Genomic DNA, 24,786 nt, shown 5'->3' on the forward strand with positions numbered 1-24,786 from the left:
ACTATGTATTCACATTAGTGATTTTTTTCTTTTTTTAGAATACCCTCAATACATACCCGTCTTGATTTCCTCTTTCCTGTCAGAGATCATAAAGAAATGTCATTCCACACAGAGCCAGAAACCATCTTACTGGTCACGTTAGTCAAAATATAAATAATTGTAGTGAAACCAGCATGTTGCCAATATACACACAGTAGATTGTTTGGAAAAGTCACCTGCATCTGCTTTTAATGTTCCTTGGGTTAGTTTGACTTAAGTCAAGGGTTTTATTTCAACCAGTAACTAAATAAATATCAGTCATTTGATTCAGACAATTTCTTGGAATAGTATGAAGTTTGTGTAAAACTATTTTTTTTTTTTTTTTTTTTTTTAAATCTATAAACTGAACTTCTCAAAACAAAAACCTGAGCTTTTACAGGGGTAGATTCTGAAAATGACACCGGCTTAACTGATTTTGTGCCACAATTGGGTAAGCGATACAGATGTAATGTGTACAGCTATGTTTTGCATCACCTGGAATTTTAGGACTGAGACAATAAAAAAAAAACAAAACTATGAACATAATTTAGATATTTTAATTAACATAATGTAATCAAAGAAACAACAAAATTATATTGCAAGTCTATTGGAAGCCATAATAATATGTACTATGTTTGGAATGTCACATTTTTCAATTTGTCAGTTTTTCGTTAAGTATATGGAAAAGTGCAAAGCGATATGTAATTCAGTATTCGGCAGGTTTCATTCACCTTTATGAAGCCAAATTAGATCATTGTATAGGGTGATGCAAAACTTTTGGCCACAGCTGTACAGTTAAACTGGAAAGTGGGGGGCTGTGGAGGTTATCAAATTAAAAGTTGAGCCACAATTGCTCCATTGCCCTTATAACAAGTATCATTGGTCCCCCTATTTTCTGTTGGAAGATCCTTGTAGTTATTTGCTTGTACTATACTATCATTTGGAATACAGAGATACTAGACAATGTTCTAGATTACAGTCTCCTGCTGCTAGCTGTACACTTCATGCATTGCAGTGGTCAAGTTACAAAGGCACCTGTGTGTTTATCTGTAGTATTGCATATGATGTATTTACATATCTTTAAAAAAAAAAAAAAAAAAATGCAGTACAAAACGATTCCCACGATTAAAGGGGGACTAGTAATAACATAAATAAAGCTAAAATGGATTAACACTCCTCTTAAGGGTTTGCAAACAGATGGATTTATTATTATTATAAGCCTGGAGGAGGAGGTTAACACATATTGAATAAGTAGCTTCAGTGTTTCAACAGTTTCTGTACAATTGGTTAATGGGCTGCTCTGTCCTTACCAATTCACTGAGTGCAATATTACGATATGCTATTTGATTTTAGACCTTTTTTTATTTTAGAAGAGATGTAAGACTAATCGGACAAAAAACAAACAAAAAAATGTAGTAAATGTTCCATGTTTTGGGTGCCTATAATAGTACCAGGAAGCAGGAAGATTGTGGCGGAACAGTATATTGTACAGTATTCCTTGTAGAGATTTTGGACACTGTTGGAACCCTTCAATTAAATACTGTAAATGTTAAATAAAATTTCTGATTTAATTCTACTGTGTTAAATAAAATTTCTGATTTCATTATAATGTTGCATTTAACTGTAATGTAGAAAAAAAAAAGTTTGTCTTTGTGCATTCAAACCATATGTGTCTTGGCTCCCTCCCCCTTCTTTTGGGTCTTGTGGCTTAAAATGCAGAGTGCTTCAGAGTTTAAGGTGCATTGGGACTGGGACAGAGTATTGAGTCTTAAAAAGAAGTGGTAACCTGGACTTTAAAATCCATTTCTAACATCTCACATCAGAAATACAGATCCTTTATTATTTTGCTGAAATTAATTTTGTTGTTTTTTACTCTAGGGATTATAGGGAAATGTAATTTGCTAAATCACATGTAGATTATGAATACATAAAAGGTTGCTTCCTGCCAAGCATTGCTTGTGCTGTAGGTGATGTGGTTAAATTGCACCTAGACCAGGTGGATAGTTTTGGTTTAATAAAATAACAATACAAAGCTCAACAAGGCAGAACTAATGATAAGAACATGGATTTTAAAGTACCTAATATAGTTTAAAATCTCTGCTTTCAATGTACATGAAACAATACAAATGATATAGTTTTTTGTGTTTAAATAATAAGGGAGTCATTATGTTTCACTACTTCATGGCTAAGGCCAGTTCCATAAAGTTTGTTTGTCACTCCATCTTTTCCCAAGAATGCACCTTCTTCATCAAGATGTCGCACGGTACTCGTCTATGATATTCATATTTCACTTCAGTTGTAATTTGTTTCTCAGCAAAGCTAAGTAAATCAAACGAGATGATGTTTAGGAATTGGTGCTTACACATTTTTTTGATGAGTCATTTTCAGGGATGAAGGTGGTCGGCTGTTTCCGTGTATCTGTGATCGCGATTGAATATTTCTGGTTATCCCTGGCAGCTCCCATAATTTAATGTTGTGGGTTTTTTTTTTTTTTTAAACTTGTATTCAGAACCTGATTTCCCCTATTCTAATTGCATGGAATAAATCCAAATAAAACTTGTTTTTCAAAAAAGGAAAAAGTGTTAAGGCCTTTTTTGGCACACTAGTGTTAAAATGAATTTGTCTGAGTAAATCAAGTTACAAAAATAACATAAACCATTATCTAAATCTGGGAATACTGTACAAAAAAATAAAGATGCTTAATGAAGTTATAATTGATTATTTTACAGTTCAGTATATTGTAGCTTGGAAAGAGAAATCAAGTCTTTCTGGCACATCATAATGTCCCACAGTGGCTGAAAGCTATCCTTAGCTGTCCTTACTTGGAGAAGAGTCTCAGTATTCCCCATTTTGATTCAACCCAATAACACATGTGGGCAGAAAATCCATCCTTACAAGAGAAAGTCTTTAAAAATGAGCAGCGGAATTCCAACATTCAGTAAAACAATGATTTTTTAAAAAAAGAGTGGTTTTTGGGAATGCTAGTTTTTGGGAATGCTTAATACAAAAGACCCATAGCAAGACATTTTTTGGAAGTCGTGAGAAATCAGAACTGGGGTCTTGGATTGTAGCATTTCAAAAAGTTCAAATGTCATCTGCAAAGCTTAATACAAATAACGTTATAGATTTAATGCAATCTTGGAGCCTCAAAGCAGGGAGAATAAATGGAACAAAGGCTTCCTGAAGAAAAGGATTTCTGTACTTCTGAGCAATCCAAGTTTATTACAGATTGATGTCTTTATCCCGTACACCCTTAATGCAGTACCTTAAATCTTGATTCAGCGCCTGGAGCTGTTGAGAAATACATTTCTGAAGATGTCCTGTAAATTAAATCTGCAAGGTTTACAAAATAATGAGAAAATCCTGACTTCCTATTTTCCTGTCATTACCCAGAGGAATCCGTGGGGGGAAAAAACTACCAGGTCCTTCAAGTCCAGGTTTGTATCCTTAAAATTGCACTTCTTAATTATACTTTTTAAATCCATATAAAAAAATAGTTGCCCTGGTGCACAATCACCTGTCTGCATTGCTCTCTTTAGCTGCTTTTTCTTCCTCTGTGGTGGTGGGTTGGAGGGGGAGTGGGGCTGCCGATTGGCACTCTTTCTCTCTCGCCAAGCAGAACTGCAGCTCTGATTTCCGTGCCAGTGCGGCCCGTAACTGCCCGCGGATCTCCTCGATGCGGCTCTCCAGCTCCACCAGCCCAGTGTTTCGGGGTGAGGTGCACGAGCAGGGAGAGCAGCCGTTCTTGCAGGGCCTCCGTGCCCCCTTTGTCACAGCCTCCTCCCTGCCCGCCGCCACCACCTGAGCCAGGAGCCGGCCGCTGTTGAGGGTCTCCAGGTTGAAGTGTACCCGCTTGTTGTCCCTGCTCTCCTGCGCACTCTTGTTTCTCTCGTTGTTCCACTTGGCTAGGGGAGGGGGTGGCTGGACCCTCTGAAGGTTGCAACTGGATGTGAGATCGAAGAGGGAGGGAGTTAGTGCTGGTTTCACACTGATTAACAAATTAACTGAATCTGATGTAACAGATTCTTTCTTTGACTCCCACTGGTATAGGATGGAAAAGGTACCTCCACACAAGAAAGACTAGTCAATCTAATATGACACTGAAACAAATATAGTTAATTCTTAAACTGTCTGTGTCATGTGTGTTGTATGTAGGTTTGAGTTTTTGAGAACACGGTACCTTTTCTCCGTTTTTGGTTGGTTTCGGTTCTTACCATCCTCAAAATTCATGTTCAAAGCACGGTGGATTTTCTGCAAGAAGAGGAACAAGTTTATACTTTCACTTTCCTAGTCACCGTAAGTGTGTGTGTGTGTGTGTGTCTGTATGTATATATATATATATATATATATATATATATATATATATATATATATATAAAATATACAGTACTGTGCAAAAGTTTTAGGCAGGTGGGAAAAAATGCTGTAAAGTAAGAATGCTTTCAAAAATAGACATGTTAATAGTTTATATTTATCAATTAACAAAATGCAAACTGAGTGAACAGAAGAAAAATCTACATCAAATCAATATTTGGTGTGACCACCCTTTGCCTTCAAAACAGCATCAGTTCTAGGTACACTTGCACACAGTTTTTGAAGGAACTCTGCAGGTAGGTTGGCCCAAACATCTTGGAGAACTAACCACAGTTCTTCTGTGGATTTAGGCAGCCTCAGTTGCTTCTCTCTCTTCATGTAATCCCAGACAGACTCAATGATGTTGAGATCAGGGCTCTGTGGGGGCCATACCATCACTTCCAGGACTCCTTGTTCTTCTTTACGCTGAAGATAGTTCTGACTTTAGCTGTATGTTTGGGGTCGTTGTCATGCTGCAGAATAAATTTGGGGCCAATCAGATGCCTCCCTGATGGTATTGCATGATGGATAAGTATCTGCCTGTACTTCTCAGCATTGAGGAGACCATTAATTCTGACCAAATCCCCAACTCCATTTGCAGAAATGCAGCCCCAAACTTGCAAGGAACCTCCACCATGCTTCACTGTTGCCTGCAGACACTCATTCTTGTACTGTTCTCCAGCCCTTCGGTGAACTAACTGCCTTCTGCTACAGCCAAATCTTTCAAATTTTGACTCATCAGTCCAGAGCACCTGCTGCCATTTTTCTGCACCCCAGTTCCTGTGTTTTCATGCATAGTTGAGTCGCTTGGCCTTGTTTCCACGTCAGAGGTATGGCTTTTTGGCCGCAAGTCTTCCATGAAGGCTACTTCTGACCAGACTTCTCCAGACAGTAGATGGGTGTATCAGGGTCCCACTGTTTTCTGCCAATTCTGAGCTGATGGCATTGCTGGACATCTTCCGATTGTGAAAGGAAGTAAGCATGATGTGTCTTTCATCTGCTGCAGTAAGTTTCCTTGGCCGACCACTGCGTCTACGGTCCTCAATGTTGCCCGTTTCTTTGTGCTTCTTCAAAAGAGCTTGGACAGCACATCTGGAAACCCCTGTCTGCCTTGAAATTTTTGCCTGGGAGAGACCTTGCTGATGCAGTATAACTACCTTGTGTCTTGTTGCTGTGCTCAGTCTTGCCATGGTGTATGATTTTTGACAGTAAACTGTCTTCAGCAACCTCACCTTGTTAGCTGAGTTTGACTGTTCCTCACCCAGTTTTATTCCTCCTACACAGCTGTTTCTGTTTCGACCTACATATTGAATTGATGATCATTAGCACCTGTTTGGTATAATTGTTTAATCATACACCTGACTATATGCCTACAAAATCCCTGACTTTGTGCAAGTGTACCTAGAAGAATTCATGCTGTTTTGAAGGCAAAGGGTGGTCACACCAAATATTGATTTGATGTAGATTTTTCTTCTGTTCACTCAGTTTGCATTTTGTTAATTGATAAATATAAACTATTAACATGTCTATTTTTGAAAGCATTCTTACTTTACAGCATTTTTTCACACCTGCCTAAAACTTTTGCACAGTACTGTGTGTGTGTGTGTGTGTGTGTGTGTATATATATATATATATATATATATATATATATATATATATATATATATATATATATATATACCACACACACACACACACACACACACACACACACACACACACACAGATGTGTGCACATTCATTAGAGCACCCCATTTATTATGTTTTGATTTGTTGTGCATATCAAACCACTGGAAATGAAAATCTTGGAAAATCGTCAAAATAGGCAAATTAGTGCTTGTCTAATTTGATTGATTACTTTAATAGATGACACATGCATTTATAAAAATATTAAGCAAAAAGGAACACATATCCACAAATGATAAAGTGCATGAGACTATTTAGAAGTTGTTTAATTAAAGCACAGTTGTGGTCTAACACTCACACCCTGAGGCTTTCATGGAGGTAGGCCCATAAATTATATAAATGACAAATCCTCTGCTGTGTGTAGCTATGCTCTCTTCTGTGTAATCGACCTGTACTAAGCTTGGAACCGCTAGTTTTCTAACAAAGTCATCAAATCAAAAGTTTAAAACTTAAATGGTGTGCATTTAAGTGATATCTGTCCAAAAACATTTCACATCCAACTATAAGAATAAAGTGCCCACTTGTATAAAGATGTGGTCTCTAGAGAAGGGGCCAATATATACATATAGAAAAAGGGGATCAGTGGCCCTGTAAAGACTGAATAGAAAGCGACTCAGTTAAACCAGACACAACTGGCAAACTTGGTCCCCAATTTTATTCATGTTGCCACTAGTTCCTACTGCAGTAAAAGTAGGGGGCCAGGTTTGCAAATGTGTCTGTTTTAACTTTTACATTGCATGACCCCTTTTGTGGATGGCACATATTTATGATCCCTTTATGCTAACTAGGTTATTTTTTAAAATTTTTTATACATGTGACGTATCCTGTATATTGCGGAGACATTATGGACTGGGAGCTGTAGTTCTCGGTCGCTGTGGTTTTACCTGGCTGGTGTGGAGCCAGTACTTGAATTTGTTCCTCTTGCGGATGTGAGGCAGGATGAGCCGGTAGAAGGCGTGCTCTCCAGCCAGAGTGAGAAGAGCCCCGCTGACCCCTACACTGAGCAGCACGAAGAGGCCTGAGAAGTGATTGATTCCCATCTGCAGGGTCTGGAGAGAGAGAGAGAGAGAGAGAGACCACCCTGCCCAGTGTGAGAATCCGGCCCTGGGTTACGAGTCTCTGCTGAGGGCTGATTCACCGGGGCTTCATGCAGTGCCCTCAACCACACTGCCTCCCTCCCAGTCAGCTCTAACCACTAGACCACACTACCTCCCTCCCAGTCCCTCAGCTCTAACCACTAGAACACATTGCCTCCCCCCCAGTCACTCAGCTCTAACCATTAGATCACACTGCCTCCTGCTCAGTCTCTCAGCTATAACCACAACCACACTGCCTCCCTCCCAGTCCCTCAGGTCTAAACACTAGACCACCACACTGCCTTTCTCCCAGTTTCTCAGCTCTAACCACTAGACCACACTGCCGCCCAGTCCGTCAGCTCTAACCATTAGAAAACAGGCTAAACATATGATTCAATGCTATCCTTTCAGTGTATAATGAAGAGTCAGTTATCATACTGCATTTTTCCACAAGAGGGCAGTGTGAGTTCATTTAAATGTATTTCCTGAAGTACATTTCCATCTCTAAACAGCATGAAAGTACATCTAGAGTCACTTCTGAAAGGTCTAGCTTGATTGATGAGTAAAAAGCAGTTGTTTCACCTTTAATGGAACTACAACTGGGTATATTTGCAGAAAATAGCTTGTCTATTGCTACTTTCTTATTTTTTCCTGTGTTTTGAATCTCTTGTGAAATATTGACCATTTTAAGATCATTTTACCTACTTTTAATGTGAGCGCCATCTTTTAGCAAGTCCTCAGTAAATTGGTTGGGTATTATGGGATGTGATAAATATTAAAAGATAATATCGTTTTAAGATGAGCAAAATTGCACAAGTGGGGCCTACACAGGATTTGATGTGGCTGTGGGAGGATCACATGTTTTTATGAGGGCTATTTGGGTACCACAACCCTAACAGAAATAAAAACCTGGGGGAATTCTTTCTATCAAAACAGTCAAGTTGAATCCAAAAATTCCATTAAACTCACACACATGAGCTTCAGTTAATAACTGTACTCAAGAGTTCCCGACAGCAGTGTGCAGAGCTGCAGGCGAGTGAGAGGCCTGATCTTGTCTAACCTGTAAAGGCCCAGGAGGCAGTCTGGTTAATTAACTGATACTAGATCTGAATTCCTATTGATTAGATACTTAGGCAGGTCAGCATGTCTTTATTATACAGTAGGCTCGCTTTATTGGGGGGATGTAAAAATATTCCTGATGAAGCGGCTGTCCCAGTTAAACGAGAGGCATTTGAGAGGACCTAAGTCACACTTCTAGTGACACGCACAAGAGAGAAGTATTTTTACTGTTTTTGCATTAAGTTACCACACAATACAAGCTGTTTTCGCTTATGAGTTGTCTTGAATGCATTTGTACTGTGGGCTAAGTTTTGAGATGCAGACTTGGGTTTTATAAAAAGTTTTCATACTAACTTTTGTACTTGATAACATTAATTTAAAAATCCAATTGATGCCTATGATTACTACTTTTTGAGACTAATTTGAAGATATTCAATATTAACTAAATCAAGTTATTAATCAAATTGATTCATCTTGTTACATAATTTTATTTTACTGCCTTGTTCACAGTCATCTTAAAATAACATTATAATATGTTTTGAGGGACTGGGACGATGGCAGTGTGGTCTAGTGATTAGAGCTGAAGGACTGGGAGGGAGTCAGTGTGTTCTAGTGGTTAGAGCTTAGACACTGGCAAGGAGGCAGTGTGGTAAATGGTAATTGAATTTGGGTCTGTGTTTGTAGAAGGTGGTGGAGCAGTGGAGCTCTGGTGACACGCTCACCTCAGTGACAGCGAACACCCTCTTCCCACAAGGCACCACTTTGTACCACTTGTCGTGCAGCATGTCCATGAAGCCATCTGACTTGTAGCGGCTGATGAACTCCGACACATTGGAGGTGAAGAGAGAGTTCTGGGGAAGGCCGATCCCATAGCCTGGGAGGGAGAGATAAGAGTGGGGAGCAGGAATTACAGAAGGCCCTTGAAACTGCATACAATTCAATGTGGGGATTCAACATGTAGTTATTGAGTACCTGTCTGTGTAATCACTGGGCTAACAGTGTGATTACATAGAATATAACTTAGGTCTAGAAAGTGTAACCTAGGATATAAATATTATATATATATATATATATATATATATATATATATATATATACAGTGCCGTGAAAAATCTTCAACCAAATCTTCAACCAAAATCTAATAATAGATAAAAGGGACCCTGAGTGAACAAATAACACAAAATTTTGATATTTATTAATGAAAGTTATGCAACACCCAATGCCCCTGTGTGAAAAAGTAATCACCCCCTTAGACTCAATAACTGGTTACGCCACCTTTCGCAGCAATAACTGCAACCAAACGCTTCCTGTAGTTATTGATCAGTCTCTCACAGCGCCGTGGAGGAATTTTGGCCCACTCCTTCATGCAGAACTACTTTAACTCTATGACATTTGTGGGTTTTTGAGCATAAACTGCACGTTTCAGGTCCTGCCACAACATCTCAGTGGGGTTTACGTCTGGACTTTGACTAGGCTATTCCAAAACTTAAAATTTCTTGTTCTTCAACCATTCTGATGTAGGCTTGCTTGTGTGTTTCGGATCATTGTCTTGCTGCATGACTGAAGCTGCACTTCAGGACTGATGGCATGACATTCTCTTGTAGAATTCTCTGATACAGAGCAGAATTCATGGTTCCTTCAATGATGCCACGTCATCCAGGTCCTGATGCAGCAAAGCATCCCCAAGTCATGACACTACCACCACCATGCTTGACCGTTGGTATGAGGTTCTTACTGTGGAATGCAGTGTTTGGTTTTCGGCAGACATAACGGGGCCCATGTTGGCCAAAAAGTTCCACTTTTGACTCATCTGTCCATAGAACATTGTTCCAGAACTCTTGAGGATCATCCAGGTGCTTTTTGGAAAACTTGAGACGAGCATTCATGTTCTTCTTAGTGAGCAGTGGTTTCCGCCTTGCTACTCTGCCATGAATCACGTTTTTGCCCAGTGTCTTTCTGATGGTGGAGTCATGAACACTGACCTTAGCTGAGGTGAGAGAGGCCTGCAGATCCCTAGATGTTGTTCTAGGGTTCTTTGTGACTTCCTGGACAATTTTACACCTTGCTCTTGAAGAGATTTTGACAGGACAGCCACTCCTGGGAAGATTCACCACTGTCCCAAACTTTCTCCATTTGGACAACATTGCCTGGTCTGATGAATCCCAGTTCCTGATGTTTCACTCTGATGGGAGGACTAGGGTTTGGAAAAAACCACATCTATCCATCATGTGTTAGCATTGCAGGGTGGTGGAGGTGGTGTGATGGTGTGGGGTGTGTTTTCATGGCACACATTGGACCCCTTGATAAAAGTGGAGCAACGTTTGAATGCCACAGGATATCTGAACACCACTGCCAATCAGGTGCATCCCTTCATTGCAGCAGTGTATTCAAGAGTGTGTACACAAGACAGTGAATTCAGCTTACTGCAGTGGCCTGCACAGTCGCCAGATCTCAATCCAATTGAGCATCTGTGGGATGAGATGGATGGAACAAGCTATTCAGAGTAGAGATCCACTACCAGACAACTTCACACAACTGTGGGAAGCATTGGAGTCAACATGGGCCAGCATCCCTGTAGAACGCTTTCGACACCTTGTAGACTCCATGCCCTAACGAATTGAGGCTGTTCTGAGGGCAAAAAGGGGGTGCAACTCAATATAGGGACGGTGTTTATTAATGTTTTGTACCACTCAGTGTGTGTATGTGTGTTGTGTGGGTCGTGTGATTAGTGTCTATATATACTAGAGATATATTATATTATATATATATATATATAATATATATATATATACAGCGTACAATAAACCGCATGCATCTTAGGAATCTTGGTGACTTAACTTTCGAGATCCAGCCCAAAATAACTTAAAAACAAGTGTTTCGTTTTCGAATAGCCACAGCCGTCTTTACTTGTAGGTAACTGACTTTATTTCCTGAACACTTAAAGGAATGTTTTATAGACCAAACTGTTTTCAGTATGATTATTTGTCATCTTTACTAATTATTTCAGCAAAATTTGCTTCTGAAAAGAATGATGGTGAGGAAATGAAGTGGAGAAAGGATCTTATCTTTTTCTAGAAACGTTATTATTAACTAGGACTTTTATAAGAAACTAACACCCCATTCACACGTACTAAGTCGGCTTTGGGCTGTCTCTGGGCCGCCTCAAAATTTTCGTTCTCAGTTGAGGTTTTAGGGGGCCTAAGCGCGTTCACATATGTGGCTGAAAAGGAAGCCTAAATTGCGGCGAAGTGCTTGTCGAGAATGTAAACAGTGACGTAAACACCGCATTCCCGGAAGTCAACATAGGTGATTGAGCTGGGAAATCTGCACACGTAAATAGGCAATCTTATTTTTTGCAACACGGTTGGTACTGTACTTATTGCATAAGATACGATAGAGGTGTGTGTTGACAGTGCAGTCGGTTACTGTGGAAAAAAACGATCGTGTTGTATCATGCATAAATGCAGCAAACAAGGATGTGTACATTACATTAGTCACAAAACATATTATATTAATGGTGACTGAATATGCAACGTGTATGCATTATTTAACAATATTGAGATTTACAATCTTAGCTACAAGCTGAAATGTGTGGGCATTTTTATATATATATATATATACACACACACACACACACAGAGAGCGCCAGAGAGCACAAGTTTTATCGTTTTAATGAAAGCTGTACAATGAAGAAATACTTACCATTCATGACTGACCCAGTATCATCATCGTCAAAAGTGTGGGTGTATTCAGTGCATTCCCCATTGCTATTTAACAGGCTGGAGATTGCCACAGGTTCCATAAAATCCAAGATCCATGGTGGGTTTATTTCTGGCCTGCTGCTCAGTATTTCCGAGAGTTCTCGGACAAACTTGCAGGTCTTCACCAGAGATAACACGGACATAAAGGAGATAGCTGCTTCTGCATCCAGCGCTCAAAGAATATCATGGACATTTGCAGAGCTTTTTGAGATGTTATAGTAATAAAGTAATGACTTGGATCACATTATTGAGGAGTTTGGTGATAAAACAAGTGATCGGGAGAGTATCTAGCTCTATAAAGAGGTATGTGAAAAATACAGCCAACAAGGGGTGGGGCTTGACTGGAGATGCAGGACTGTCCTTTTGCGATTCAATACCTTTTAAACCTGCTTTACTCTGGGGGGAAAAAAAATATTTAAAACAGCGCGTGTGAAAATAAATTGGACCTGACACGTTGAATAAACGGGCCACTAAGGGTTCATTTCTGCATCGTCCCAACTGCTACCCCTTAAAACCAACATTGTTTTGATCTACTACGCTCGACCTAGTAGGGGAGTAGTTCGAGGTACATCACCGCATTGACGTGTTAAGGCCGGCCCACGGCCTGAGTTGGGTTCACACATTCCAGCCCTGAGGCAGCATTGATACTTTAGGCCGCATCAGAAAGCTGGTTTAATTTCACCCGGCCCAGGGCCGCCTTTTCATTTTCGAGCATTCACACATGAGATAAGGCAGCCCTGGGCCGGCATAAACCGCAAGTGTGAACGGGGTTTAAGTCAAGTAGCTAAGCTCTTTGCCTGGTGCCTTTTTTACACTGATTTTAACTATGTGGTGGGCGTATTATTTTACACTTTCCAAACCTGGATCACCGGGGTCCTTGAAGATCCGACCTGCCAAAGTCTTGGGATCTGTCAGCTACTAGAAGCAGGCCAGGTACTGATGGCCTCCTCTTTTTTGTAAATGTTCTTATTCATTTTAACATGCATTTTTAAATGTCAACACAAAATGTGGACTCTTTTGTAATGCGATGTATGTGGGTGTCTAACTGTACAAAGCGCAGAATTTCTGATTGAATCTCTCCCGCCTCCTTTGGACAAACCCTCTGTTAGCTCTGTGTAATTCACCCAGTCCCATTGGTTCTCAGAATGTCGGATTTCCAGTGTATAAAATGAATTTGTAGTGACATTAACTGTGCTGGGAATCACTAGTCTCATCTGTCAGCATGCTGATTTGCAATCTTGCCGGCTCATTCCACTTTGCAGGACAAGCAGCCTGTTCACCTTCTCAACCCAACAGAGCGTGAAGCATTGAAAAGATGGACACTCATTGTGACAAGTCACTTTTCTTAAATAGCTCAGGAAGGTTGTCCTTAAAATAAGCTGGTCCCAGAATATCAAGTTTGCTCTACAGCTTGGCCAAATGCTTTGCATCACCTACAGTTTTAGAATTGAGACATAATGGCATAATAGATATTTTATTTAACATCATGTGATCAAAGAAACTACAAAATTATATTACAAGTGTCTACCGAAAGCCATAGCAGTATTTCATGTTAAATTTCTAAATGTCCCATTTTTCAATTTTTGACAGTTTTTCGTTAAGTATTTGGAAAACTACAAAGCGGTGTGTAATTCAATATGTTAATGTAACATTATTCAGCAGGTTTCATTCAAATTTATGAAGCTAATTTAGTTAATTCTATAGGGCAATGCAAAACGGTTTAGCCTTGGCGGTACACACATTTACCACGTTCACTTTCATCAGTCTGAAATGTGAAATGAAACACAAATATGTACCCCTCCTGAGTCATTTCACCTCAACAGTGTCTTCTGGATCATGTGATTGGCTAAAAGCATGTCAGTCAATAGGGGAAGCAGCTGGTTGGTTATTAACAAGTAGGAAGCAATTGAAAGGATGGGGGACAATCTATGTGAAAACATTGATCTCATACAGCAGTTCTGCAGTACCAGATACCCTGTTTTAAAAGATCATGTGCTTCTTTCAAAACAGGACATCCGAGGCATACTGTACATGAATGCACAACAAGATATTTGAATTGTTTTGTTAGAACATAGAAATAATTAAATAATTCAGTCTTACCTGACATGAATTGTCACCAATCTAACATTTTCCTGTGTGAACGACACACACACATAATGGTAAATGTCTTTATTAGCAGTCTTGACTGTACTGCCCTTATTCAAACATTAATTCCAAAAAAGCTGTTGAATTAATTATAGTGTTATATAACGTTGACCTACATTTGTCAAAAGCTTTTTATTGAAATGTACAATTTTAACTACCCAGGTGTTAAAAAAATAAACAAACAAACAAAAAAAAAAATACAGCAGCAATGGTACAGAAGTCAATAACAACTTCAGGTAGCTGACAAGATAATTCCATAAAATCTGGCTGAATTAATTTGTATAACCACAGTGTTATAATAACAGTAATTAAAGTGGCATGTCGAAGTATGACTCATGTAAACCTGTTTTGCCCTTTCTTTAACTACGCAGGTCTCAAATATAGCAAACGTGAATTTTCTTTTGAAAACATGAAGGGTCATATTTTCAAAGTGTGTCCTCGGTTCTTTAATGAACTCCTATTTTTGGAAAGAAAAAAAACCCATGATGTTACAAAATGAAAAATGAAATGCCTAAAGAGGGCTGAAGGGAACTTGAAATAAATGACTTGGTTGTTTTGGTTCTAGTTTTGTAAAATTAACAGGTGCTTTAATTCTTTCAAAAAGTCATTCAAGATATCTGATGCTACTTTTAAGCTAAGAGAAGTTCTCAGTTCAATGTCTTATTCTCAGGATATCTGCAGCACTTCCTTGATCATTTCATTCTAATATGGAAGCAGCTGTTCTGTAAAACATTGTGCAGGAATGTGTGGCTCACCTTCGATGGCAAAGGGCTTCCCCACAGTGAGCAGCTTGCAGTCTGCATCGATGGACACTTCATAGTCTAGCAGAGCCTTGTCCATGATGAAGGCGTCCAGCTGAGGCGGATCTGTCCTTCAACACACGGGAAGACAAGATAAGAGCGGGACCTGCCTCAGGACTTTCACAGTCTCCACATCTACAGGACAACTTAATGCACACATGTATAGAAAAAGACTGAAGACACCATTGCCCGTTAAAGAAATGTAATCCTTCATATATGATCTTATCAAACACAAAGGATCCTTGGAATTGAGAGTTGACAGTATCAGATTATAGGGGTATATGGAGACGTCTGGATGCCTGTCTATCTCTCTGTATATTTGTACATATATTTAGGCTAATTTGCTTTGGATAAAGCTTGGTAAGGTCATTTTTAAACAGGTTATGAGTGCCATGCACCATATGGAGACCGTTTTTGTATTTGCATATGTTCTAGTGTCAGATTATCTGTTTTGAAAACCCCTTCCTCTCCCAACTGTCCCTTACTTGAGGTTGGCAACACCATCTGGGGTGGTGGGCTCATTGAAGCGTCTCATGTACTCATGCATCTCGGGGAAGCTCTTCTTCATGTACTCCTCTGCACTGCTCTCCCAGACCGTACCAAAGCGGAAACCATGGGAGGGGTGGTGCAGCTAGAACAAAGAGAGAAAGAGAGACACCCCTCAAATCAGTGGTACAGTCCTGCAGATCTCAGGGTTTATCAAATGGTGCAGTCAATGATAATTAATAATCATAAAAAAATCTCAATAGTAACGCTAATTAATTAATGAATTAATAAATAACAATACTATTCATAATAATAATAATAATAATAATAAATAATAATAATAATAACAACAACAAAGCTTGTTAAACACAAACCAAGTAATGCACACCTTTCAGATCTCATATTTACTAATTGGTGAGCTTTCACTGGTAGTCTCTGCGCAAAAACAATAACAATATAAAAACAACATTACACATCATCTCCCTTCCTTGATTACTCCAGTTTTTAGCAGAGATCTTGGGATACCACTACTGAGGAAGGTGAATGGATTTTAAAGGGGATTCAATGATTAGAAGGAGCTTTTCCGTTCATTGGGAACAGTCAGCACACTTAAAATATCCAAGCCAGTGTTACATTGCATTGCAGCTTCAAGGTAATTTTTTAATGACTAAATTGATTGTGTTTTAAACAAGTGTATTCTTTTTATTGATCTCTGTGTGTCCCCTGCTTGCAGCCCTGTAATGAAGATAGTTTATCATAATTGACCTTTCCAGATGAACAAGTACACAACCTCCAACAAGTATTGGGGCACACTGTGTTGATTCAATCACAGTAACCTTGTCCATCTCTTCACATAAGAACATAAGAACATAAGAAAGTTTACAAACGAGAGGAGGCCATTCGGCCCATCTTGCTCGTTTGGTTGTTAGTAGCTTATTGATCCCAAAATCTCATCAAGCAGCTTCTTGAAGGATCCCAGGGTGTCAGCTTCAACAACATTACTGGGGAATTGAAAAATTGCCTCCTATTTTCTGTTCTGAATGCCCCTTTGTCTAATCTCCATTTGTGACCCCTGGTCCTTGTTTCTTTTTTCAGGCTGAAAAAGTCCCTTGGGTCGACACTGTCAATACCTTTTAGAATTTTGAATGCTTGAATTAGGTCGCCATGTAGTCTTCTTTGATCAAGACTGAACAGATTCAATTCTTTTAGCCTGTCTGCATATGACATGCCTTTTAAGCCCGGAATAATTCTGGTCGCTCTTCTTTGCACTCTTTCTAGAGCAGCAATATCTTTTTTATAGCGAGGTGACCAGAACTGCACACAATATTCAAGATGAGGTCTTACTAGTGCATTGTACAGTTTTAACATTACTTCCCTTGATTTAAATTCAACACTTTTCACAATGTATCCGAGCATCTTGTTAGCCTTTTTTATAGCTTCCCCACATTGTCTAGATGAAGACATTTCTGATTCAACAAAAACTCCTAGGTCTTTTTCATAGATTCCTTCTCCAATTTCAGTATCTCCCATATGATATTTATAATGTACATTTTTATTTCCTGCGTGCAGTACCTTACACTTTTCTCTATTAAATGTCATTTGCCATGTGTCTGCCCAGCTCTGAATCTTGTCTAGATCATTTTGAATGACCTTTGCTGCTGCAACAGTGTTTGCCACTCCTCCTACTTTTGTGTCGTCTGCAAATTTAACAAGTTTGCTTACTATACCAGAATCTAAATCATTAATGTAGATTAGGAATAGCAGAGGACCTAATACTGATCCCTGTGGTACACCGCTGGTTACCACACTCCATTCTGAGGTTTTTCCTCTAATCAGTACTTTCTGTTTTCTACATGTTAACCACTCCCTAATCCATGTACATGTGTTTCCTTGAATCCCAACTGCGTTCAGTTTGAGAATTAATCTTTTGTGCGGGACTTTGTCAAAAGCTTTCTGGAAATCTAAATAAACCATGTCATATGCTTTGCAATTATCCATTATCGATGTTGCATCCTCAAAAAAATCAAGCAAGTTAGTTAGACACGATCTCCCTTTCCTAAAACCATGTTGACTGTCTCCCAGGACCCTGTTACCATATAAGTAATTTTCCATTTTGGATCTTATTATAGTTTCCATAAGTTTGCATATAATAGAAGTCAGGCTTACTGGTCTGTAGTTACCTGGTTCAGTTTTGTTTCCCTTTTTGTGGATCGGTATTACGTTTGCAATTTTCCAGTCTGTCGGTACCACCCCTGTGTGAAGAGACTGCTGCATGATCTTGGTTAGCGGTTTGTAAATTACTTCTTTCATTTCTTTGAGTACTACTGGGAGGATCTCATCCGGCCTAGGGGATTTGTTTATTTTAAGAGCTCCTAGTCCCTTTAACACTTCTGCCTCAGTTATGCTAAAGTTATTTAAAACTGGATAGGAACTGGATGACATGTGGAGCATGTTGTCAGTATCTTCCTTTGTAAAAACTTGTGAAAAGTAATCATTTAACATATTTGCTATTTTTTTTCTTCATTTGGGACATGATACCGTGGTAATCACAAAGACGTTCAAATGACAATTTCTTCCCTTTTTCAAAACATTGCACTTCTTAAAATATTGCTTATTTCTTTATTGTTGTGTCAAGGTGTTTGCATTATGGGCCCAGGAGCTGTTCTCAGTTCGTGCCATAGACATGATGCAGGCTAGACCAGCCAGAGGCATATTAATAAGCAGCAGCACCATCTAGTGCACAACAGTGTATTGCCAGCAAAACTAAAGATGCAAATTACTAAATGGTGGTGTCTTAAACTCCCATACAGATGAGTTGGCTGATGTAACCCCACCACCACCAAACACACACACACGCTTTCAGTCAATCGAAAAAATACATCCCCGTCCCCTGCACCAGTCACCTATCATCTTGCCCAAACAGCCAGACAATAGATCCTCAAAGCAAGTGGGTTTGATGGCAAGCATTTCATCTTGTACTGTATTCCATAATCATCAAAGAAATATCATTCGATACCAATTCTGTGTTGTGGGGCTTCGTCCCGAACCACTGAACTCACCTTGGCATCATGGATTCCTGACAGCTCCTCGAAGGTCTTCTCTCCCACCATGACGGCAGCCAGGTTGGCCGTGTAGCTGGAGAGCACCAGCAGGCAGAAGATGGCCCACAGATTCATGAGGAAGCGGCCGGTCCAGCACTTGGGAGTCTTGCTGGAAACGGTGCGTCCGAACAGGATGGCGTAGCAGAGATTGAGGGCTGAGGAGTAGGAGAAGACCTTCTTGCGGTTCCGCCCATGTGGAGTCATCCCATAGGGGCTCTTCCACTCGTAAAGGGTGAGGAAGAGGGCGGTCAGATGGAGAGCCATGAAGATGCCCACCCACATTGACCAATGCAGGGGCCACATGAAGGCACCGATGGGGGCGGCAGTATCCTTGCTCCGAACCAGAATGCCCAAACTAGTTGAGAAGAATGGGCTGGTGAAGTCCATGACTTTGCTCCTGGCTGAATTGATACTGAAACTGGTGACCGCCATGTCTGCAGCACCACTCATAAGATCCCCCACCAGCCCAGTCCAACGGCCATTTTTCCAGGCTCCGTATTTCCCATCCCCGACTATATAAAGGTCGAAATCAAATCTCAAGTCCTCCGCCAGCTTTTCCAGCAAGTCGATGCAGTAGCCATAGCAGCACTTGCGGAAATCGTCAGGGATTGATGTGTTACTTTCCCGGGAAAGATGTCGGAAGTACCTGTCTATGGTTTCTGAGTTGTTGGTCCGAGGGTCAAGGCAGAACTGGCCAGCTGGGCAGCTCCCATCTTCATCCACCTTCCTGGTGAAGACGAAGGGATGCTCCACCAAAGTGACGACACGTAGCCGGGTCCGAGAGCTCCCCCAGGCCCCGTCTCCCCTCACCCCCCGGCTCCCTGGCCCCCCTCCCATTCCTGACTTCCTGTGTAAACCCCTGCCCTGCCAGAAGCCCTGCTGCTCCACCACCAGCCGTCCTCTCTTCCAGTTGCCCACCGTCACCCAGGTCGGCTGGCCCAGCGGGTCCCTCTGCAGGCTCCAGATGTGGAAGAGGGGGGAGGTCAGCACCCGGGAGGAGTTCCCTATGGCTACAGGGCCTGTTTGTCCTGTGAAGGAGGTGTCAGCCAGGAACCTGCAGGATAGACACAAATGATCCTCAAACACTTTTCCACATCTTTATCAGCACAATTTCTTTAGGAAAAGAAAAAGGCAGCAGTTATGCTTAACTTCAAAGGGACTTGATATAATTTTAAAATATCTCATTATTGCTATGTTTTGTAAAATTCTTTGCTGTTGTTTCTGCTAGTGTAACGGGCAGTGCTTTGAGATACACGGACTCTGACCCCTGTCGTTAACATCAGGGTAAAACGCAAATGCATAGAGGTTGAGACGCTCACTCTGGCTCTTACACTGGCTTTATTTAACCATTGCTTCTGAAAAGATTCCTAAGCAAATTATCCCCTCTGCAACAGCGGTGAGGTAGTAAAAGGGAAATCTCAACACAAAATCAATTTCACAGATTCGATCAAAATTACAGCAACGGCCATTTTTCTAAATATCACTTCAGATATTCAGCTTTAAATCTTCGATTTCTGATTAGATTTTTGTTCTAATTTTAAACATCACATTTATTGTATTCCTTTTGGAAATGTTGGCTTCAAACTAGCACCCTGAATATTTCTGGTTTGATAACTTTAATTTTTTTACAGTTTTTTTTATTGCCCATTCGACATAACTACTGAAAGCATTTGTTACCAGGCCCATGTAACAAATTAAAAATGCAATCAGCATATAAGTTCTGCATAAATATTTCTACAGATCAATGCGTTAGTTACAGCAGTTTAAACATGACCAGTGTTCAGTGTCGATAACAGATTATACTTGATGGATGGGATGACTGGGGGTATTGACAGTATAACAGAGGTTAATTAGATTGTCCAATCTCTAACCATAAAGTGTTACAGAATACCTTGGAAAGACCTTTGCTGTGTCCCGTGTTGTTCGTTTAGTGCAACGTTACATTTTAAAACACACTGACGGCATAATTACACCAATGGCAGTTAATCATCTGGGCAACACGTTTCTCGACATCTACACAGGGGTATTCATCATGAGACAGGTTCTAAGACTTCTAAGGGTTGCGGTGTATCCAGTTCCGGATCCCTTCTGCAACGATGCTGTTTTTGTGTTTCCCCTGCAATACATGTTATTTTCTCCTATAGATGCTCTGCTGAGCATGCTCTGTCCTAAAGACCTTGTCAGACAGATATAATAATAATAATCTTTATATAGCGCCTTTCATAGTGGACCACTATCACAAAGCGCTTTACAAGATACGAGACTAGGGTGTGTGAACTATGCATCAGTTGCAGAGTCACTTACAACAACGTCTGAGCACAAGGAGGTTAAGTGACTTGCTCAGAGTCACACTAGGTGTCTGTTTGTTTCTCTCGCCACCTTGCAGCTCTTTAATTCACCATTGTGTGCACAGCCACTTGGAGTCATATAACGCTATTACATATTTCTTATAGTTTAATTCTAGCTAACAAAATAATTCCATAAATCTTTTTGCACTTCCAACATAGGTTTGAAATGTGCAGTTTTTATTTTTTTTTTGAAAACGTGTGTTACAGCACCAGGTATTTTAATTTAAAAACAGACATTTGGTGACACACTAGCTTGAAGAATATAACCGGAGTGCTTGCCTTGCCTTCCAGGAAGTCTGCTACTGTTTTAGTTACTAGGTCATTTCACCCCTGCAGTGTCTTCTGGGTCATGTTACTGGCTGAATGCATGCCAGTCATTTGGGGGAAGCAGCTGATTGGTTACTATTGGCAGTGAAGGAGTGGGGACAGTTTAACCATCCAAATGAAATTACCCTGGAAGGGGTGAAAAGCATGGCCTGCAAACAGACTTCTTTAAATGAGTAGCATCAGATATCAGATCAAATGCAAACTCTTGTTTGCTCTAACATGTGCTTCTTTCAGTGCTGCATATTGGAGACCTGTGGAGCGAATGGAAGTGCCAAATAGGTAAGATTGATGGAATTGTTTGGTTAGCTACAATTATGTTAAGGGGAGGAAATACTCATGACAACTCCTATAGCTGAACCATTCAGATACAGAAAACCCATTGATCCTGTGCTCTTCAGTCATTAACCGTCTCCTTTGTCTTTCTTTGTGTGTTGGAGTGATAAACAGCAGTAGGATAATACAGCCTCAAGCTGTTCCCTACAAAGAGGAAATAATATAAATAAAGTTGCTGAGGGCTGGAACAGTGCTGAGGTAACACAGTCTAAACCAATTAGAGAAAACATGAATCCAATTACACTCACGCTAGCACAAAACATCTGGTTGAGGTGACATGTACCTGGCCAGGTATTGCCCAGAAGATGGCGTCCTCTCTTGGCTCCTCTTGTCATAGCAGTTGACCATGTTCTGGATAAGGGCCCGATCCGGCCGCACTGCTACAGCCGCGGACACAGCCCTGGTCACCAGCTCCATGGCGTCCTGGATGTAGAAGTCCAGAGGTTTTTGGTTCACCTCCCCGTATGCAAGCAGGCCGAAGGGCAGGCCGAGGGTGTGGAGCACCTCAGGGGTGAGAGGCTGGCCCAGCAGCCAGAGCACTGCAGGGAGGGTGAGACCCAGCTCCTGGGCAGAGTAGAGCACTGCCGAGATGCACTGGGGATCCACACCGAACAGCAGGACGGAGTAGGAAGGGGGCAGAGTCTTCAGGCCTAGGGAGCGGAAGTGCTTGGACAGGAAGTGGAATATTCCCCCCTGCTCCTCTGCCACCTGGGTCAGGTCCAGTACCGCTTCCAGCTTCCAGGACAAAGGGTGACGGCTCAGCCAGTCCCAAACTGGAGCCTCCTCCCAGCCTCCACACAGCAGGGCTGTGCCCTCCCTCCAGCCAGCAGCCTGCATCACGCTCAGTAAGAGCTCCACTAGAGAGGGCCAGGGGCTGTGGGTCAACATTTGCAGGTGGAAGGGACTCTGCAGGGAGGGAAGGACAAGAGGGAGGGTTACCTGTGTGGAAAACCAATGTCTACTGCACTGTTGTAGGTTCTCAAAAAGATTGTTTTACCCAATAAATGTATCAAACAACTGAGACCCTTAATATTTATCAGTAATCTTAAGTTGTTTTTCTAATAGTTTTAGAATTGGGGTCATTCATCCTGGAAAACAGTCATTGTGCAATTTGGTCTGAGAATTGTTTAGCTTTTAGAAGTCTCTTCAGAAGTATCACTCAGTAATGATGTGTTGTGGTTACAACTCAAGAGGTTGCACCTGGCAAGCTTTCAATACTAAATAATGAAAGACTAAATTATAAGGTTATATGTGTTACAAAAATTTGCTTAGGCAAAAGCCCAACTGACTGCTAGTGGGAAGGTATGTGTAAATGAAGAGAGAAAGACTCCCCTCTCCCCTCTCCTCCAGGGACCTCATTCATCTAGTTTATCATGTCAGCCTGATCTAAATTATAACCACCTGCTTTATACTCCAGTCAAAGCCTTGTTGCCATCCAGCATTTGTAAAAAATGTGTCAGAGGGAAGTAATCAAGTAAAGAGTGAGCTGGGGGTGTGTGGACCAGCAGGGTCCAATACTGAGCAGAGAGGCTCTCTGTAGAACAAGCAAAGGATACTCCCGAACGTTCATGGACTATTGTGGTTATTTCATCAATCTGGGTAGCTTATAACCCAGACAAGCCCCTGAATAACCAATGAGCTTTTGCCTATCGTCATTTTAAGATTGTTAGTAATTCCTGGGAATCCAGAAGCACACGCTCACCACAAAATAAATACCAACAGATTTGGATTTTGTTTCCAATTTTGGGTTAACTTAGAAGAGTGTCTGCAGCTTTGAATACTGCCCCTTCAGAGCGGCTCGTATTTTAATTACTCGATTTAAATTACTTTAATTACTTTAATTACTTTTTATTCTCTTTTATATAGTCTGTGTTAAGGTTAAGTTGCTTTTGAGTTTAGGAACTGCTCTTTAGCTGAAGTTGCCTGCCAACATTTCTGTTAACTCTTTACTTGCAGCACAGTCTAAAGTACATGCCTCAGGGCATACTGATCCATTATTTAATCAACGATAAATTGATTAATCAATCAATACTCCTTACCAAAAAGAACAACTCAATTACTAGTTAAATAGGTATTGTCCTGGTACTACTGAAATGCTACTCAGAAGTATAGCCATAGTAGTGACAAGAAGGTAAAAAAAAAATGCATGCCATAACACTGTCAGCAGGGTGCCACCATGAGCACCCACTGATTCAATGGGACGTGCCTGTTTAAATTGTTCTAGAGAGATGTGATCAGAAATAATATAGCTGTAGGACTGTGTGACAGCAATCGAATGATGCTTGGTGTTAGATCTCCCGCCTGACCTGTGAGGGAGCTATGTAAAGGGAACAGAGTACCTTGGACTAAAAGGCAAGGCAATTTATTCCCATGGGTATGTGGAAGTCGGTCGGCTAGAAAAGGGGCGGGGTTACGGTACCCAAACTTTATGACCCGGACAGGAAACGACGTGACATCCACAGACTGGAGAAGAGGATGTGCTCGTTAACCAACTGGTCATATGGGAGGGTATAAATAGGGGTCGTAGCAAAGTAATGTGTTCCTTTATAAATGGTTGGATTTGACCTTGAAGGAATACTGTTTTGCTGAGAAACCGGGAGTATTTGTCTTATGTTTCTCAATACACTACCAGTAACACGATCTGGAGCTGCAGTGCAACCCAGTATCAACCTGGACATCACTTTCACCCCAGCATTTCATGGAGAACTGTATTTACACCACTAGCACCTAATATCACTCACCACTTTGCCACAGACTGGCATCAATTTCCAATGTGAATCACCACTTAATGTGTGCAGTCTTTAATATGGAAGCACACCAGTATAATAGGTATCCCTTAGTAATGAAAAAGGCTGTCCATCTCTAGTAATACCCCACTCTGTGTGAGCATTAAGTGTGCTGTGAGTTTCTTTTTCTAAACAGATATGTTTTAACAGTGCACCTTCTTCATTTCTCCATCTGACTTGCATGAGAAGACATGAAATACTGAAAACAGTGAATAAGTAAAGGGCTCTTATTCAGTAAAGTATATCACTTGTACAATCTATTGTCGATATGGCCTAACCATGAATTAAACAAATGTGTGAGCTAAAGTAAGGGATGGATATATTTTCACAACAGTTGAATATTGTATTACGGGAGCTCAGTATTGTTATTTGCAAGCCGTAATACTGTCAACCAAGGGGTCTGCTTCTGACTGCAATAAGCTTTGTGCCCATCTGTAATTGTGATTTTGTATAGAGATCTCCCATTCACTTGCAGTTCTCAGAAATTAGAAAATCAGGTGCTAGCCC

General features: G+C 40.7%; 2 protein-coding genes across 2 annotated transcripts in view; one reads left to right on the forward strand and one right to left on the reverse strand.

The window, feature by feature from the left end:
* LOC121300647 (membralin-like) overlaps window positions 1-24,786 on the forward strand; it is a 64,548-nt gene that overhangs the window by 34,083 nt on the left and 5,679 nt on the right. Inside the window, exon 10 of the mRNA XM_041229285.1 lies at window positions 21,395-21,439. Within this exon, the coding sequence (XP_041085219.1) occupies window positions 21,395-21,439 (45 nt within the window). The remainder of the gene's footprint in view (window positions 1-21,394; window positions 21,440-24,786) is intronic.
* Window positions 1,898-20,450, reverse strand: LOC121300835 (glutamate receptor ionotropic, NMDA 3B-like). The gene is made up of 8 exons (XM_041229756.1): window positions 20,446-20,450; window positions 18,444-19,581; window positions 15,384-15,529; window positions 14,854-14,969; window positions 8,915-9,066; window positions 6,942-7,106; window positions 4,199-4,269; window positions 1,898-3,961 (listed from the first exon to the last, which is right to left on the reverse strand). The coding sequence occupies exons 1-8, from the start codon at window positions 20,448-20,450 to the stop codon at window positions 3,532-3,534; spliced, it is 2,223 nt and encodes a 740-aa protein (XP_041085690.1). The 3' UTR covers window positions 1,898-3,531.

This window comes from Polyodon spathula, chromosome 26 (genome assembly GCF_017654505.1).
Source record: "Polyodon spathula isolate WHYD16114869_AA chromosome 26, ASM1765450v1, whole genome shotgun sequence".
Lineage (NCBI taxonomy): Eukaryota > Metazoa > Chordata > Actinopteri > Acipenseriformes > Polyodontidae > Polyodon > Polyodon spathula.

What these genes read in the sequence shown, in the direction of transcription:
- LOC121300835 (XM_041229756.1), bottom strand. An exon ending in CAGGAATCCATGATGCCAAG is followed by an intron (nt 15,530 to 18,443) that starts GTGAGTTCAGTG and finishes TCTTTGTTCTAG; the next exon opens with CTGCACCACCCCTCCCATGG. An exon ending in GGGTGTTCGCTGTCACTGAG is followed by an intron (nt 7,107 to 8,914) that starts GTGAGCGTGTCA and finishes CTCTCTCTCCAG; the next exon opens with ACCCTGCAGATGGGAATCAA.